General features: G+C 37.8%; 1 protein-coding gene across 1 annotated transcript in view; it reads left to right on the top strand.

Annotated features, from left to right (window-relative positions):
* RGS6 (regulator of G protein signaling 6) overlaps positions 1-17,279 on the top strand; it is a 647,960-nt gene that overhangs the window by 566,962 nt on the left and 63,719 nt on the right. The window contains 1 exon segment of the mRNA XM_020986371.2: positions 9,473-9,659. Coding sequence (XP_020842030.2) covers positions 9,473-9,659 — 187 coding nt within the window.

The raw sequence follows: 17,279 nt of genomic DNA, 5'->3' as shown, positions 1-17,279 counted from the left end.
TACAAAAATTGGCCAAGTCTGAAAATATTTGTCTCATCCTATACCTCTAATTCATCACTTCTCTGCCAAGAAATGAGAAGCATGCTTCCTCATCAGTCTTCTCATCAGTCATGGTTGGTCACTATGTTATAAAGAGTTCTTAAGTTTCTCAGTTCTTTTTCTTTACAGTGTCGCAGTCATAATATGAATGTACTCCTGCTTCTGTTCATTTCACTCTGTATCAGTTTCTGTTGCTTCCCAAGATTCTCTGATTTTGTCCTCTTCACCAATTCTTATGATGCAATAATATTCTGTTATATTCATATAACATAATCTGTTCAGGACTGCTTTAGTTTCTAGGTTTTTGCTACAACAGAACATGCTGCTATAAATATTTTTGTAAATGTGGGATATCTACCTCCTTCTTTATCTCTTTGAGATACATGAGTAGTAGTGGTGTCACTGGATCAAAGTTTATGCACAGTTTAATGACTTCTGGGGCATATAGCAGCAAAATTGCTTTCATGGATGAGTGGATTGCTTTATCCCTGGTCTTAATGGAAAGGTTTTTAGCATTTCTCCTTTGCAAATAAAGCTGGCCCTTGGTGTTGAATAGATACTATTTATGATATTAAAGAAAGGTTCATTTATGCCTATAATTTTTAATGGTTTTAACATAAGTGAGTATTGTGCTTTTTAAAAAGCTTTTGCTGAATCGATTGAAAGCATCAGGATCTGTGGAGAACAGAAGAATTCATGACCAAACAAGAGATAGAGAACGTTAGGAAAAACAAAGTGGATAATTTTGATTACATTAAATTGAAAAGTTTTTGCACAAACAAAGCCAATGCAACTAAGATTAGAAGGAAAGTAGAAAATTGGGAAAGAATTTTTACAACCAGTCTCTCTGATAAGGGCCTCATTTCTAAAATATATAGAGAATTAAGTCAAATTCATAAGAATACAAGCCATTCTCCAGCTGATAAATGGTCAAAGGATATGAACAGATAGTTCTCAGATGAAGAAATTAAAGCCATCTATAGTCATATGAAAAAATGTTCTAAATCATTAGTGATGAGAGAAATGCAAATCAAAACAACTCTGAGGTACCACATCACACCTATCAGATTGGCCAACATGACAAAACAGGAAAATGACAAATGTTGGAGAAAATATGGAAAAATTGAAACTCTAATGCATTGTTGGTGGAGTTGTGAAATGATTCAACCATTTTGGAGAACAATTTGGAACTATGCCCAAAGGGCTATAAAAATGTGCATACCCTTTGACCCAGCAATAGCACTTCTAGGGCTATATCCCAAAGAGATCATACAAATGGGAAAAGGACCCACGTGTACAAAAATAGTCATAGTAGCTCTTTGTGTGGTGGCAAAGAATTAGAAATTGAGAGGATGCCCATCAATTGGGGAATGGCTGAGCAAGTTGTGGTATATGAATGCAATGGAATACTATTGTGCAATAAGAAATGATGAACAGGCTGACTTCAGAAAAATCTGGAAAGACTTGTATGGTCTGATGCTGAATGAAATGAGCAGAACCAAGAGAACATTGTACAAAATAACAGCCATGTTGTATAATGACTAATATTGATAAACTTAACCCTTCCCAGCAATACAAGGATCTAAGACATCTCCAGAGGCCTTGTGATGGAAAATGCTATCCACATCCAAAGAAACAACAATGAAAGTTGAATTGCTATTTTTTTCTCTTCTGTTGAGTTTTGTTTCCTCTTTCTGATGGTTTGTCCTATTGGTTTTAATTTTTACTTACAACACCACTAATGTGAAAATATGTTTAATAGGAATGTAAATGTATAGTCTATATCAGATTGTGTGCCATCTTAGGGAGGGTGGTGGGAAGGAAGGGGGAGAAAAATTTTAAACTCAAAAGCATATGGAAGTGATTTTTGATAAATCAAAATAAATTAATATTTTTTTCTTTAAAAAGAAAGCATCAGGGCAGCAAGGTAATACAGTGGATAGAGCACCAGCCCTGGAATCAGGAGGACCTGAGTTCAGATCCACTTCTCAGACACCTACTAGCTATATGACCCTGGACAACTCACTTAACCCTGATTGTGTCCCCCCCCAAAAAAAAATCATGTAATTTTTATTGTCATGTCTATTGTATTCATAGTTTTCCTAAAATTAAGCCAACTCTGAATTCCTGATATAAGTACAATCTAGTTATAGTGTATATGCTTTTAAATAATTTTCTGTGGCCTTTTTACTAATAGTTTAATGTTTTTGTTGATATTAATTAAGAATATTGCTCTATAGTTTTCTCTTTTTTGTCTCTTCCTGGTTTAGGCGTTAAAAGCTATATTTGATTCATAGATAGAATTTATTAGCACTCATTCCTTTCCTACTTTTGCAAACAGTTTTTGTAATGCTAAAATTAATTGTACTTTGAATGCTTAATCAAATTTACTTATTAATTTCATTTACTTCTAGATTCTTTTCCTTTGGGGGTTCACCTATGCTTCTTTAATTTATTCATTGACCAACCAATATTTAGGCTTAAAGTATTTAGTCTTCATTTAAGTTTGAATCCTTTCTTCAGATGCCCTTTATTGATGATAATTTTATTTCATCATGGTCAGTAAAAGACACATTTAGTCTTTCTGCTTTTCTGCATTTGTTTACAAGGTTTTTATACCTGAGCACGTAGTTTTTGTTAAGGTACCATGTATAGCAGAGCTAGATATATATTCCTTACAATTCACATTCAGTAATTGCCACGACCTATCAAATCTGCCTTTTAAAAAATTCTACTTAGGTCTTAAGCTTCTTTTTTGTTTAACCTTATTAGATTTATCTAACAAAAAGGAGAGGGAACACACTGAGGTCCCCAAGTATTAGAGTTTTGTTTTCTATTTTACCATGTAAGTTGATTAATTTTTTTCTTTAAATACTTAGATACTATGTCATTCAGTGTATAGGTTATTTAATATTGATATTATTTCATTGTCTAATATGCTTTTAGGCATAATGAAGTTTCTCTCTTTTAACCATGTCTAATTTTACTGTTATCTTGTCTGAGATCATGATAGCTACCTCTGCTTTTTTAAATTCACTTGGAGCATAATAAATTCTACTCTAGCCCTTCATTCTAATTGTGGAAACCTCTGTATGTAGTCCATTTCTTGTAAACTAGTTATTATTGGAATCTATTTTCTAATCCCTTTTATTCCTTTCCTTTATTTTCTGAGTGAGTTTATCTTGTTCATGTTCACAGTTATGATTATTAATTTTATGTTTTCTTCTATCATATCCTCATATACCATTTCCTCCCATTGCTCCCCACATCGCTCTTTAAAAGGAAAGTGGTTAAAGAGGACTGTGATAAACAGAAGTGTTTTGTAATTGACATATTCAGCTTCCATTCCACTAATCTTCCATCATTAGTTTTTACCCTTTTTTATTTTTGATACCCCCTTTTATTATTCACCTCTGGAGTTGAATTTCGTTTTGCTTCCCTGACTCTGTCCTCCCTTTTACACCCCACCCTTTCTTCTCTTTGTCTATGTCCTGTTAAGTTTAATTTATTTTTATAGTAATTCTCTGTGTGTGTAGGCATGCCTTTTTGGTTCAGATAATAGTGAGGTTCACATGATGCCCGCTCTTCCACCTCTTTTTTCATGTTTGCATATATATCTTGCATACCTCAGTTATAAAGTTCCTCTTCTTTCTTCCTCACTTCTTCCCTAGTATATTCCTTTTTCCTTCCCTTTTCTTTACTCTCTTAAGGCCATCAAATCAGAACAAAACCACACCTAAGCCCTGTATTTTTAACTTTTTTGCTTCCCTCTAAGACCTTTAAAGATGTTAAGATTCTAAAGGGACACATCTCTTTAACCTCTATTAGAATATAATAATTTCATCATTGCTTAGCTATTTCTACTTGCTCAAATTGAATTACCTTTCTAGGTTTCTCTTGACTCATGTGTTTACATTTTGAATTTTCTATTCAGCTGTAATCTTTTTATCAGAAATACCTGGAAGTCCTTATTTTTATTTTAGATCCTTTTACCTCTGTAAAATTATACTGTTGGTGTTATAAGTCTTTAATTTTTGTCTTTTGGAATGGCATATTTTAAGAGTTTCTCTCTTTTAGGTATTTGCTGACAAGTCTTGTGTGATCCTGAATGTGGTTCCTTGGTACTTCAATTCTTTTCTTTCTGGTTATTTATAATATTTTTTTCTTTGACAGAGAAGGTAAGACTTTTGGATATGATATTTCTGGAGGTTTCCATTTTGAGCTATCTCTCAGGAGGTGACTGGTAGATCCTTTATATTTTTACCTTTCCTTGTGATTCTAATACATCTGGGCAGTTTGTATTTAAAGTTTCTTGAAGTATGATGTATAAGTTTTATTGTTTGATTATGCTTTCAGGGAGTCTGATGATTCTTAAATTGCTTCTCCTTGATCTGGTCTTCCAGGTCAGTTATTTATGATTGCAGAAACATTATCTTTTCTTCTGGGTTTTTTTAAATTCATTTCCTCCAATATTTCTTTTTGCCTCATGGTATCTTTGAATTCTGTTTGCTCCATCCTGATTTTCAATGAGTTTGCTATTTTTTGTTGTAATCTGTTTATTCTATTTTTTCCTCCACAATCCTCATTTCATTTTTTTATGATCAAGCCATTTTTCCCCTGAGGCTATATTTATAGTTATTGTGGATATATTCTCTTCTGGTTTGACCTCTTGTGTACTTCTTGACCCATGATACTTCTTCATCGTGTGTAGTGTCTTCTTCTGTTCAGTCACATTTCCAGCATCAGTTCCTGGTTGGCGACTTTTATGCCAGTTAGGCTCTTCTCCATCCTACACTTGTATATGGGGTTTTCAGGCCCTATTTTTCCCTGAACTAAATTTCCTGAGTTCCTGCCATTGGCCTCCACCTCTGCTGGTGTGTCTGTGCTCAGAGTGCTAGCAGATTTAGTGCCTCCTGGAGCATCCCAATAAGAGTGCTGCCAGGCTTCTGGGTGATTTACCTGAGCTCATGTTGGCATCCCTGACAGGATCCCTCTCCTAATGCCTGCAGGCTTCTGGCTGGCTTTGTTATGCAGTCCTCAGCTGGCTGACAGTGCTTACTTTTGTTTCTCTCTGGATTTCTTAATCACTATCTGATCTGGTACCTTTTGTTGATCTTTTCTGGAGGTTACATGAGAGACTCAGTTTCCTTTACAGCTTTTCATATAACCACCTTAACTGAAAACCTCAACTAACTTGTTTCTTTAGTGGTAATTTCCAAATATCATTAACATATTTCATCCATCCATCCATCATTTTTCATAAAAACACAAACCCTACAGTTATTCCCACAAGTGGCACCACTATGAAATATCAATTTGTATCAGTGTCGTGAGATGAAAAAGAGCTGGCTTTAGCATGGACCTCAGTTTGGTCATGTATAAAATTAAGGACTCGGAACTATCTCTCTTCTATCTCTAGGGCCCTAGTTCCAACTGCACCCCTTTTCGCATCACAGCCGATCTTAGAATCTGAGAGGGAAAGAATACAGGGAATGGCTCATGAGTTTAAGAGACCCGTGCCACTGAGATGGGGAAATCAGCCCCAGTAGTTATCTAACAACTCTGCAGTTTCACTGTCTGATTAGAATTCTCCCATATTATTTCCTTTGGGAGTCCACTGCATGTTCCTTTCACCCCCACTCCCAGAAGAACAAGTATACCTAGAAACAATGACAGGAAAAGAGTAAAGAATTTGAGGTGGTGGTGGAGGGCAGGAAAAGGAATACTGGCTACAGGCCTAAAATGAAATCAGATGCAATTCACAATGAGAAATGTCCAGGGCTCCAAGATAAGATGGAACCTGATTGAAGTATGCATCATGTTTACAAACATTGTGATGTCTCTAGGGTTTACATGGTGATTTGAGTACCAGGGTAGGTAGTCCAAGATACCACCTTGCCTAATTGAGTTGTAGGTATTTCCTGAAAATCAGCGCCAAAGCTAGAGCTGAGTTATTTTCAGAACCATGTTATCCATGTTGCTTCTACCAACTAATGTTAGTTACCTATGTTACAGATGAGGAAACCGAGAGGCCAGAATGATGGTTTAGAAATCAGATCAGATCATAGGTTATAGGGGAAGAAGGAAGCTTTGAGACCAAAATTATAGATCATTTTATAGATAAAGAAACCAGGGCCCAAAGAATGTCAGCGACTTGTCCAAGTAGCAGAATGGAGATTGGAACCCAGGTCTGATATCAGAACCAGTGCTCCAAATTTTTTATTTGCCACATAGCCCATCAATGACAGGACTCTGTTTCCCTACTTTACATCTAAGTTAGGCCGTTACATTTAAATATTACACATTGGCTCTTCCCATTAAATTATCTTTGCTGTCTAAAATGAAGCCACGTCCAGGGTTCTCTCTGAGTTCTCTGCTCCTCTTTTCTCCCTTTCCTCTTCCTTGTTGGAGTGAGGTATAAAAGGAAGAGGAGGAGGAGGAGAAGGAGAAGAAGGAGGAAGAAGAGCAGGAGACAATGAAGACTTCAGACTTGTAGACTGCCCACATGAGTTGTCTTCGGTTGAATACTCAGCTGATCTCTCTTCCCATAAAGGAAATTGTAGTTACTTCAAATGGCCACAGGGCGTCACCTTAGCGATGTGCAGATGACTGAAAATGTGTGAAATGAAAACGTAATTAACCTTTAACGAAAACAGGTAGATTTCACTAAAGATGAAGATTAGAATACACCTTTTCAACATTCAGATTGGTCACTGATACTGGAGTATAGAGTCCATCCACTTCATAAGGCTGTTGTAAGAAAAGTACTTTGTAAACTGTGTGATACTAAATAAATGTGAATGATGATGAAGATAAGAATGCCAAGATGATGATGATGATGATTAGGATGATAACAATTGTCATCCTCATCATCGCTGTTGGTGTTGATGTTGTCGGATCCCTGCCCTTTTCTGTAATGCTCTGTTCCGTGTTGTTAGGGATGGATCACAACTCCAGCCTCCATGTTTTCATCTTTAACAGATATGGATCCAGTGATTCCCCCTACCCCCTGCCCCATTCACAGGTCAGAAGATGTACCCATCCTGCCCCAAATATGAAAGAACAATAGATGTGAGGTCAAAAGATCTGACTTTAAATACCAGTTTTTCTACTTATAACTTTTATGATTTCAGGCTGGTCACCTCACCTCTTTAGGTCTCCATTTCCTCAGCTATAAAATGAGGGACTTAAAGTTGATGATCCCTGAAATCCCTTTCAGATAGCAATCCTAAGACCCTGTGACATGGAGTTCCAGTCTCCAACTTATGTGGGGTTCAAGTCTCCAACTTGACCATCAGCTAGTTGTGTGACTAAATTCATAACCTCTCTGAATCAATTCTCTTGCCTATAAGACAAGGGTAATAATACGCTATCCTACCTGTGACAGGGTTCTTATAAGGAAAACACTTTTGTTAAACATAATAGCTAGCATTTATAGAGTGCTTGAAGGTTTTCCAAATGTATTACATGCTTGGGAGGTAAATGTTTTTATTACCTCATTATACATATAAGGAAACTGAGGCAGAGAGAGAAGTTCAGTGATTTGCTCAGGGTCACACAGCTAGCAGATATCTGAGGCAGGTTTTAAACTCAGTTTTTCCTGATTCCATAGTCAGCACTCTGTTTCGACACCTACCAGCCTCTTGTAAACAGAAAAGTGCTGTATACATAAGAACAGTTGTGGTTATTAATATCATCTATCCTCACCAACAAAAACATTTTTGTCCCTGACTGTATCTGCTTTGGGGCCATCACTGGGGACAGGACGCTGTTAAAGGTTCGGCTTTGGTCACTGGTGCCCAGCTCTCTTAACAACTGTGTTGATTTGTAGGGCTAATGGGAGAGAAAGAGAAAGGTGGGAGGAAGAATTTTCTCTTTGCCTTCCCCCACAGAGTACTTAATCAGAGTGCTCCTTCCTCCTTCCCCTACTGCTCCTAGCTCCCCACAGGCACCTTCAACATTGATTCCTGTGTAGCACTGCTGTGTCTAAGACAGTGCTACACCTGTTTGGCCCATTTTCCTCTGAAGAAAAAAAAGCTTTGTCAATCCATTCCATTTTCATTTTATTTTACTTATCTGCAAAGGGATGAATTCTAATGATCCATCAACTCTAAAATTCTCTATGGTCTTCCTTAGTCCTCCTCACTGATTTATTTTGGTGGGTTTTTTAATTGAAGATTTTTCTTTTATACTGTTATTTTTCCCATGTATTTGCACACACACACACACACACACACACACACCACTTCCGCTGTAACAAAGAAAAACAATTAAACAAAACCAACCATCCTAAGCAACCCCATATGACAGCATTAGCAGCATTGTAGACCCACTGCCCTCACTTCTTTACTGACAGGAGTTAAATGTGTTTCTTTGGAGTTCCGCTTTTAGTGGTGTTTTCTTTTATGTTACTGTAGTCGTTGTATGTTACCCTCTTGGTTCTTTTTATTTGATCTGTATCAGTTCATACAAATCTTCCTTCTTATACTTCTCCCTGTAACTCATTCTAACTACTTTTTTTTTGTTATTTTAACAAAACTTTTCATTTTATGATCCTGGACTTAAACATCAGTGAACATGAACATTTCTCTATATAAAGAACACAAAGAGGGACTGCATAGGAAGCTATGAATCTCCACACTGCATAGATTCAGCTTGGCTTTGTTTTTGGGGAGAGGGGAAAGATATGTTTCAAGTTTTATATGATAGTTCTGACACTGCCTTGCTTGTCAGTGTCTGCTTATAAATTTTCTTCTACTGTCTTCTATTTATTTTTAATGATTCCTCAATGTTCCTTTCTTTCTTTTCTTCCTTTTTTTCAGTATCACCCTTAATACTCCCCCAGTCCCCTCTTGTTTCTCCTTACCTCCAAAAGAAAAAAAAAACATAGCACTCCCTTGTTACAATAAAGTACAATCACATAAAACAAATGGATACATTAGCTGTGTCTGAAAACGTATGCCTCATTCTGCACCCCAGTCCAACACCTGTCTTCTGAGATGGGAAGCGTGATCAGTCTCCTGGAGTTCTAATTGGCCATCGCATCGATCATAGATGATCATAGTCTTTTACAGTTATTTTCCTTTACAGTCTTGTAGTCGTATAGAATGTTATCCTGACATTCTTGCATCATATATTTAGTCACAAATTAGGACATGTAGAGGAAGGGAAGTAAAACGTTGCCATGGATCAGATTTTGAACGTTTATGCCCAGGTCTCCCAAGAAGTAAATCCAGTCCTTTGTAGCATAATCAATTCCATTGCAAATGGGTTCCACAAGATGACATTAGAGCAGGTGACCCAGAGAGGACCATATTGAGAATTAATGCTATAGGCTGTCAGACCTAGAACCTGACTCCATGAAGAAGCAAGAGTTATGATTTTATGTGTCTGCCTCATGGAATTAATGGTGTCTTTATGCTCCCAATTCAAGGTTTTGGTTGGCTGTCCAAGATCTCAAGAAACAACCTTTACAGGATGTGGCAACTCGGGTGGAAGAAATTTGGCAAGAGTTTCTGGCTCCTGGAGCCCAAAGTTCAATCAACCTGGATTCTCACAGCTATGAGAAAACAAGTCAAAATGTCAAAGACCCAGGGCGATACACATACGAGGATGCGCAGGTTTGCTTATTTATCTGACTCGTTCAAATGCCAGTTGTTCATTCGCCTCCCTCCCCTGGCCAACTCTTTAACAAGGTACCAAGGTACTTTGGGTAATTGTAGTTCATATTTCACTCTTTGCAAGGCTATGGCCAGGACCTATTCAGAAAAATCACAGAATGACATTCTGGGCTTTGTATTATCCTGAGTATATTATTTGAACTAAGAAGAAGCAGCATGACATGGCTGTTGGAGTCAGGAAGACCTGGGTTCAAATCATAGCTCTGAAACATACTAGCTGTGTGACCTTGGGCAAATCACTTAACCTCTTGGTGCCCCAGGCAACTCTATAACTGTATAAATTATTATTTTTTAATTTAAAAAAATTTTTAACATGTGTTTTTAAAACTTTTTGTTACAAATTTTCTCCCTTCCTCCCTCCCCACCCACCCTCATTGAAAAGGCAAGCATCTTGATACAGGTTATAGATGTGTAGTCATGCAAAACACTTCTGTGGTAGTCCTGTTGTGAAAAACTAAGTATATTTCCCTTCATCCTATCCCACCCCCCATTTATTCTATTCTCTCTTTTGACCCTGTCCCTCCTCAGAAGTGTTTGCTTTTGGATTATCCCCTCCCCCAGTCTGCCCTCTCCTCTATCAACCCCCTGCTCTCTTGTCCCCTTCCCCTCTTATTTTCCTACAGGGTAAGATAGATTTCCATACCCCATTGTGTATGTTATTCCCTCCTTAAGCCAAATTCCATGAGAATAAGATTCACTAATTCCTTCTCACTTTCCCCCATTTCCCCTCCACTGTAAAAGCCTTTTCTTGTCTGTGTCATGTGAGATAATTTACCCCATTTTACTTCTCCCTTTCTCCTTCTCCCAGTATAATCCTTTCTCACCCCTTCATTTTATTTTCCAGATATCACCCCTTCATCTTCAACTCACCCTGTGCCCTCTATCTATCTATCTATCTATCTATATGACTGTATAAATTAGAGATGAATTGCCAATCTCCATCAATTGAGGGAGTTAGTCCTTCTCTACACCAATGAAACCACCCCCTAGTCTCACCACCCAAAAATTGTAATGTGACTAAGTAAAACATTTTATTACAGTTTGCAATTTTGCTAAACTGTAAAATCACTAAACAGTAGTAATAGAACTCTGTTGTCATGTTCAGTTGCACTGGGCACTCGTGGATGTCAAAGCACTTAGAGAATCCGTACTTCTTTGCTAAAGCAGTGCCGGAACCAAGGAATAAGTTATGAGTATCCGATTTTCCAATTTATTCTTAAAATAAATGTTTTCCAGTTGTTTTTCTAGGGATGAGCACTAGGTACAGTAATGTAAATGATGGCTTAGGAAACACGTGCTTTGCCTAGTAATTTACATTAAGCTGCACCTACTTTTCTCCTTCCTAAACTATATCTTTTCATTCAGGTCCATTTTCATCAAACACAGTGAGACTATGGATCCCCTAGAACCAAAATGTATAATCTTGTGCTTACCAGCTATTGTTTTAAAAAAATATTCTCAGGGGCAGCTAAGTGACACAGTGGATAGAGCACTGGCCCTGAAGTCAGGAGGACCTGAGTTCAAACCCTGCCTCAGACATTTGACACTTACTAGCTGTGTGACCCTGAGCAAGTTGTTTAACCCCATTGCCTCGCAAAAAACGGCAACAAAAAGTATTATTTTGTTAGGAGAGGAGGATGGAACTAACAGTTTGTAGGAAGTCATTCTTGACGCTTGGTATCAGTGATCATTTTAGCATCCCTAGTCACTAATGAATCCTTCTCACTGAATTTTCAGTTGGGTTTTCTGAACTGGCCATTCCAATTCTCCATCTTGCTTTAAGGGAAAATATCCTTGACAGGAGGAGTGCTAGGTTCCTTGGTCAAGTCAAGTCAGCAGCATTTATAAAGTACCTCATTTGTGTCAGGCATTGTGCTAAGTGCTGAGGAGACAGAGAAAAGCAAAAACACCGTCCCTGCCTTCAAGTAGCTCACAGTCTAATGGAGGAAGACAACGTGCACACAACCATGTGTAAATAAGATATATACAGGGCAAATTGGAGATAATCTTAGAAGGAAGCGATTAAGGTTATGGAGGATCAAGAAAGACTTCTTGAAGAAGGTTGGACTTTAGTAGTTTGCACCAAGATCAGGTTAAGGAGAATATCCCTGCCCCAGTCACACTGAACAAACAACATTGCTAACTCAAAGAGTCCTAACCCCATTCCCTCTTCCTTTGTCATGGATAAATGCCTGTGCTTAGCTGATTTTCATTCTGTTGTTTCTTGTCCAGTTGTTTCATATAATCAAGCTAGGCCTCCTTTCCTAGACACCATTTTGTGGCCTATTAAGGAGTATTTTTTTCTGAATGAAGAGGCTGGGGAATAGGTTGAGATTATTCAGTAGGGTAGGCTACTGGAAAATCCCTACGGGGATCATTTGAGGCACAAACATTTGAAGCAGAACCTTTCATGTTCTATCTTTAATCCAAAACACAAAGAGTATAAGACCAGAATTGCAGTGGGTCACTTAAGCTATCCAGTCCAGTGCTCTGTTTCTAATGGTCATTCACATGCTTCAGTGGCTCCTTGAACTCTGAGCCGTTGGAAACTGGTTCAGGTTATAACCATTATCTACTTTCTCATTCTCTTTAATGTTTGTCCACATCTTTTTTTGTAAATATTCTCTAGAACATCTACCCAACACACTAAATCAGGAGTTCTTGACCTTATTCATGTCATAGAACACTCTGGCCATCTGATGAAGCTGCAGAATAATATTTTTAATAATTGAAGAAGATGTTAAGTTTCACTTAGAAATTACTGGAGGGGACAGATCAAATGATTATTAACTTCATACAGTGTGCCAGTCAGTCTGGTAAATGCTTTCTAAATGTTGCCTCATCCTATCTACACAATAGCTCTGTGAGGTAGGTGCCATTTTTGATCCCCATTTCACACTTGAGGAAACTGAGGCAGGCAGAGGTTAAGTGACTTACCCAGGGTCACACAGCTAGTAACTGTCCAAGACTGGATTTGAACTCAGGTCTTTCACAGATTCCAGGCACAGCAGTGTGCTACCTAGCTGCCTCTTACCTAGCTGCCTTGTTAGGGAAATAAAGGCATATTTTTTTCCTCATTCAAGTTCATATATCCTCTGAAATTTATCCGTGGACTTCAGGTTAAGAATCCCAGCCACAGAGGTCTCCTGATTCTTTTAATGTATGAATATTACTCTACACATCTGTTAACTGTCACTCTCGATAAGTAATTGGTTCACACCCTTCCGTAGTCACAGATGCTTTTGAGTCTTTTTTTCTTTCATTTTTTGCACAAAAGTCATCACTTACAGATATTCTGTAGTTTACTTACAGCCATTATACATTTTTCCATTGTGCTTTGAGTTACCCACAATTCTGATTCTTCTGTGATCATAACATTCCACAGTTTGCCGCTATATAGCAACACCAGAAGAGCATTAACATTAATCAGATGGGCTTTTGCATCAGGCAAGTAATTTGAGATCACTTAAGGCACCACAATTTCCAAATTTCCTCCTATCCAATTCTGGGCCATTATCATTGTTCATCTATATGTCTGTCCCAGATACATATTTTGGTGAACTAACTCAATGGGCTTCCCATTTCAACTGCATATCACAAATGTGTGTTCTTCATCCACTTTGTTTTTCCAATGTGGATGGCCAGACTGATCTTTTTTGCTGTTGTTTAGTCGTTTCAATTATGTTCAACTCTTAATGACCCATTTCGGGTTTTCTTGGTGAAGATAATGGAGTGGTTTACCATTTCCTTCTCCAGCTCATTTTACAGATGAGGAAAATGAAGCAAGCCGAGTTAAATAACTTGCCTAGGGTGACACAGCTAATAAGTGTCCAAAGCCATGTTTGCACTCAGGTCTTCCTGACTCCAGGCCCAGCACTCTATCCACTGCCCTACCCAGCTATCCTGTACCTAGCATTCTATATACATACATCATCTCATTTGATCCTCACAGTAGTAAAATGAAGTGCTACAGGTGTAATTATCCAAATTTTATGATTAGGTAAAACTTAGAGAAGTTGAATGATTTGCTCAGGTTCATAAAGCTTCCAAGTGTCAAATGCAATATTTGAATCTAGGCTTTCTTCTCTCCTGATGTCTAGTCTTGCATCACCAGCTGCTTTATGGATAGCTCAGACTATATGTCTCATAGGCCTCAAACCCAACATGTATTCGTTATCTTTTCTCAAGACCCTCCCTATTTCTAAACATTCCTATACTGTAAAAGACAACTCAATCCTCCCCGTCAACTAGGCTTGCGACTTTTAAAAATATATATTTATTTAATATTTTATTTTTTCCCAATTATATGGAAAAATAATTTTTAACATTTGTTTTTAAAACTTTGAGTTCCAAATTCTCTGCCTCCCACCCCACCCCCTCATTGAGGGCGCAGGCAATTTGATATAGATTATACATGTATAGTCATGCAAAACATATTTCCATATTAGTCATGTTCTAAAATGTAGACCAGAAGAACCCCAAGAAAAATAACAAAAGTAAAAAAGTATGCTTCAATCTGTATTCAGACTTTATCAGTTCTTTCTCTCGTGATGGATAGCATTTTTCATTTTAAGTCCTTCAGAGTTGTCTTAGATTATTGTATTGCTAAGAATAGCTAAATCATTCACAGATGATCATCTCGTAATATTACTGTTACTGTGTACAGTGTTCTCCTGGTTCTACTCATTTCACTTTGCATTAGTTCATATAAGTCTTTCCAGGTTTTTCTGAGAGCACCCTGCTCATCATTTCTTGTAGCTCAATAGTATTCCATCACAATCATATACCATAATTTGTTCTGCTGTTCTCCAATTGATAAGCATCCCTTCAGTTTCCAATTCTCTGCTAGGCTTGCACCTTTGATTCCTCACTCACACTCATTACTTGTATACATTGCCCATTTTGTGTAATTTCAACCTTAACAACATTTCTTGTCAATGTCCCCTTTTCTTCATTCACAGAGCCATCACCCTAGCTCAGGCCCTCAATACCTCATTGCTGGACTACTGCAATAAACCTCTGATTGGTCTTCTTGCCTTAAGTGTCTCTTCCCCTTTCAATTCATCATCCATTCAGCTGCCAAAGTGATTTTCATAAAGCTGAGGTTGGACCTATTCAATAACTCCAGGGACTCAATATTATCTCCAGAATCAAATACAAAATCCTGTTTTAGCTTTTAAAACCCTTCACAACATAGTTCCTTTCTCCTCTTCCAATCTTTTCACATTTTATTTCCCTCCACGTATTCTATTATACAGAGACACTGGCCTTTATGGTACTAAATGAATGAAAATCCATCTCCAGATTCCATACCTTTTCACTGGCTGTTCCACATGCCTGGAACATTTGTCCCTTCACACCTTTACTTCCTGGCTTCCTTGAAGACTCAGCTCAAATCTCCCCTGCCTCAGGAGGCTTTTCATGGACTTCAATCCCCTCTACCTTCACTCTCACCTCCACCCCATCCCCCCCACACACATACTACTAATGTCTTTTCACTGAGATTACCTCCCGTTTGTCCTTTATATATCTTGTATGTACATACTTCTTTGTGTGTTGTCTGTCCTATTAGAAGGTGAGCTCCCTCAGAGCTGAGGCCATATTTTTGTCTTTCTTTGTATCCTCAATGTTTAGCACAATGTCTGACATATAATAAGTACTTACTTAATGTTTCTTGACCGACTCTAGCACTTGTTACCATTATACCAAAGTATGAATCATGTCTACACCTTCTTCTACTAACATTTTCCAGCCTCTACTACGGAGCTTCCAGTGATGAGGAACACTTTGTTTCCCAAGTAGGCATTCCATTTTTGGACAACTCCAATTGTTAGAAAGTTCTTCCTCAAGTTAAGCCCAGAAGTCTTTCCCTATAACTTTTGCCTCTTGGACCTAGTCCTATACTCCTAGGCTAAATAGAAAAAGTCTAATGCCTTTCTCACACAATGACCTTTAAAATATTTGAAGACAGCAATTTTGTCTTCTCCCCCTACCCCCCCCCACCCTTCTATTTTTCTGGATAAGTAGCCCCAGTTTTTTTCAAGAGATCTTGGTCTCCAGCCTGGTTACCCTTTTGGTTGCCTACCTCTTCATGTCTTCTAGTCTATCAATGTTCCGTCTAAAATGTGATACTTGGAAGTAAATAAAACATACCAGATATGATCTGTTAACATTGATTAAAATGTTGAACAGATTGACATCATTCCATTAACGATTACCCTTTGGTCCAGTCATTCATTCAGTTTGAAATCTCCCTAACTATGCTATTATCCAAAGGACATCTCTCTATCTTTTCCATAAATATAGTGTAAAGGTTTTTATGAAGTCCTTCATAAATTAGGGTATGTCATGTCTGCTACATTCCTTTGTTTCAAAAAAAATGTGGGGGGTTTGGAGAATAGGATTAGTCTGGCATGACATTTTTAATGAACCTATACTGGTTCACAGTATTCGCTGCTTCCCTCTCTAAATAGGTACACGCCTTCCCTTCAGTAATACAGTTTACAATTTTGTCATGAATCAAAACCAAGTTCACTGGCTTATAGTAAGAAGAATTGCCCTGCTTTCCTTTTTGGAAAATAGATAGCTCATTTTTCTCACCTGTGGTATCTTTTCTCTTCTCCAAGATTTTTCAAATTTCAAAGAAAGCTGCTCAGTCATCGCCTCTTCAAGTTCTTTTGTCTGAAGCTGGTAAATAGAACTCTTTGAGGACACCTTTCGTACTTTTACCACACTTATCTTAGATTTCAATACTCCAATGATCATCTTTGATCTTCCCAGTCTGAAGATCTTTCTCCTTGATAAAGACAAAAGATAGAAGGAAAATAAGAGTTGAGTAGTTGCTTTTTCTCTCCATTGCTCGTTATTGTCGTCCCATTCACTCTAACCAACATTCCCACCTTGCCCCAACGTAGCCAAAAGAAAAAAAAAGCCCCCTTTCTTTTCCTTAGCATTCATTGTAAGCGTAGGCTAGTTCTGGCCTTTAGCTTTCCTGATATTTTTCTTACCAGACTATGCCACTCTTTTGTATTCCTCTCTAGGAATTCATCCCTCCTTCCCTCTTCTGCACATCACTTTTAACAGTCTGAGTTGGTCAATGAGTTCAGTATGCAATTAGTCGTTTAGATGACTCCCTACTTTTTTCAGAGTTTAATGAAAATTGAATCCATACTTTAGATTAGTCCAGGCCATAGTCTAGAAAATACTTTTAAATACTGTCAGCAGTAATGGGGATTCTGTGAGAAGCACAGAAAGACGCAAACTCTCTTCTCCAGGGAGTATATTTAGAACTCACCCTACTGGCTGGATGGGATAAACTAACTTGTTTAAGACAAGAAGGAGTAATGAGTATTTCTAGACTGACCACCATCATTTTACAAGTGTAGAATGACTATCCTCAGAGTGTGAGAGGAGCTGAGGCTCTCATTTGGGGTACTGACAGTAGCTGTTATTTTGCTGTCTCATCGATGAACTCCCAGTTGAGAGGTTGAACAAAAGAATAGGAAAGAATTTCTGATGCAGTGAGTTATTATGACTACAATCCTTTAGAGTTTACTAGCC

The sequence above is a fragment of the Phascolarctos cinereus genome, unplaced genomic scaffold (assembly GCF_003287225.1).
Source record: "Phascolarctos cinereus isolate Bilbo 61053 unplaced genomic scaffold, phaCin_HiC Scaffold_3;HRSCAF=262, whole genome shotgun sequence".
NCBI lineage: Eukaryota > Metazoa > Chordata > Mammalia > Diprotodontia > Phascolarctidae > Phascolarctos > Phascolarctos cinereus.
This window is presented reverse-complemented; position numbering and strand designations above follow the sequence as displayed.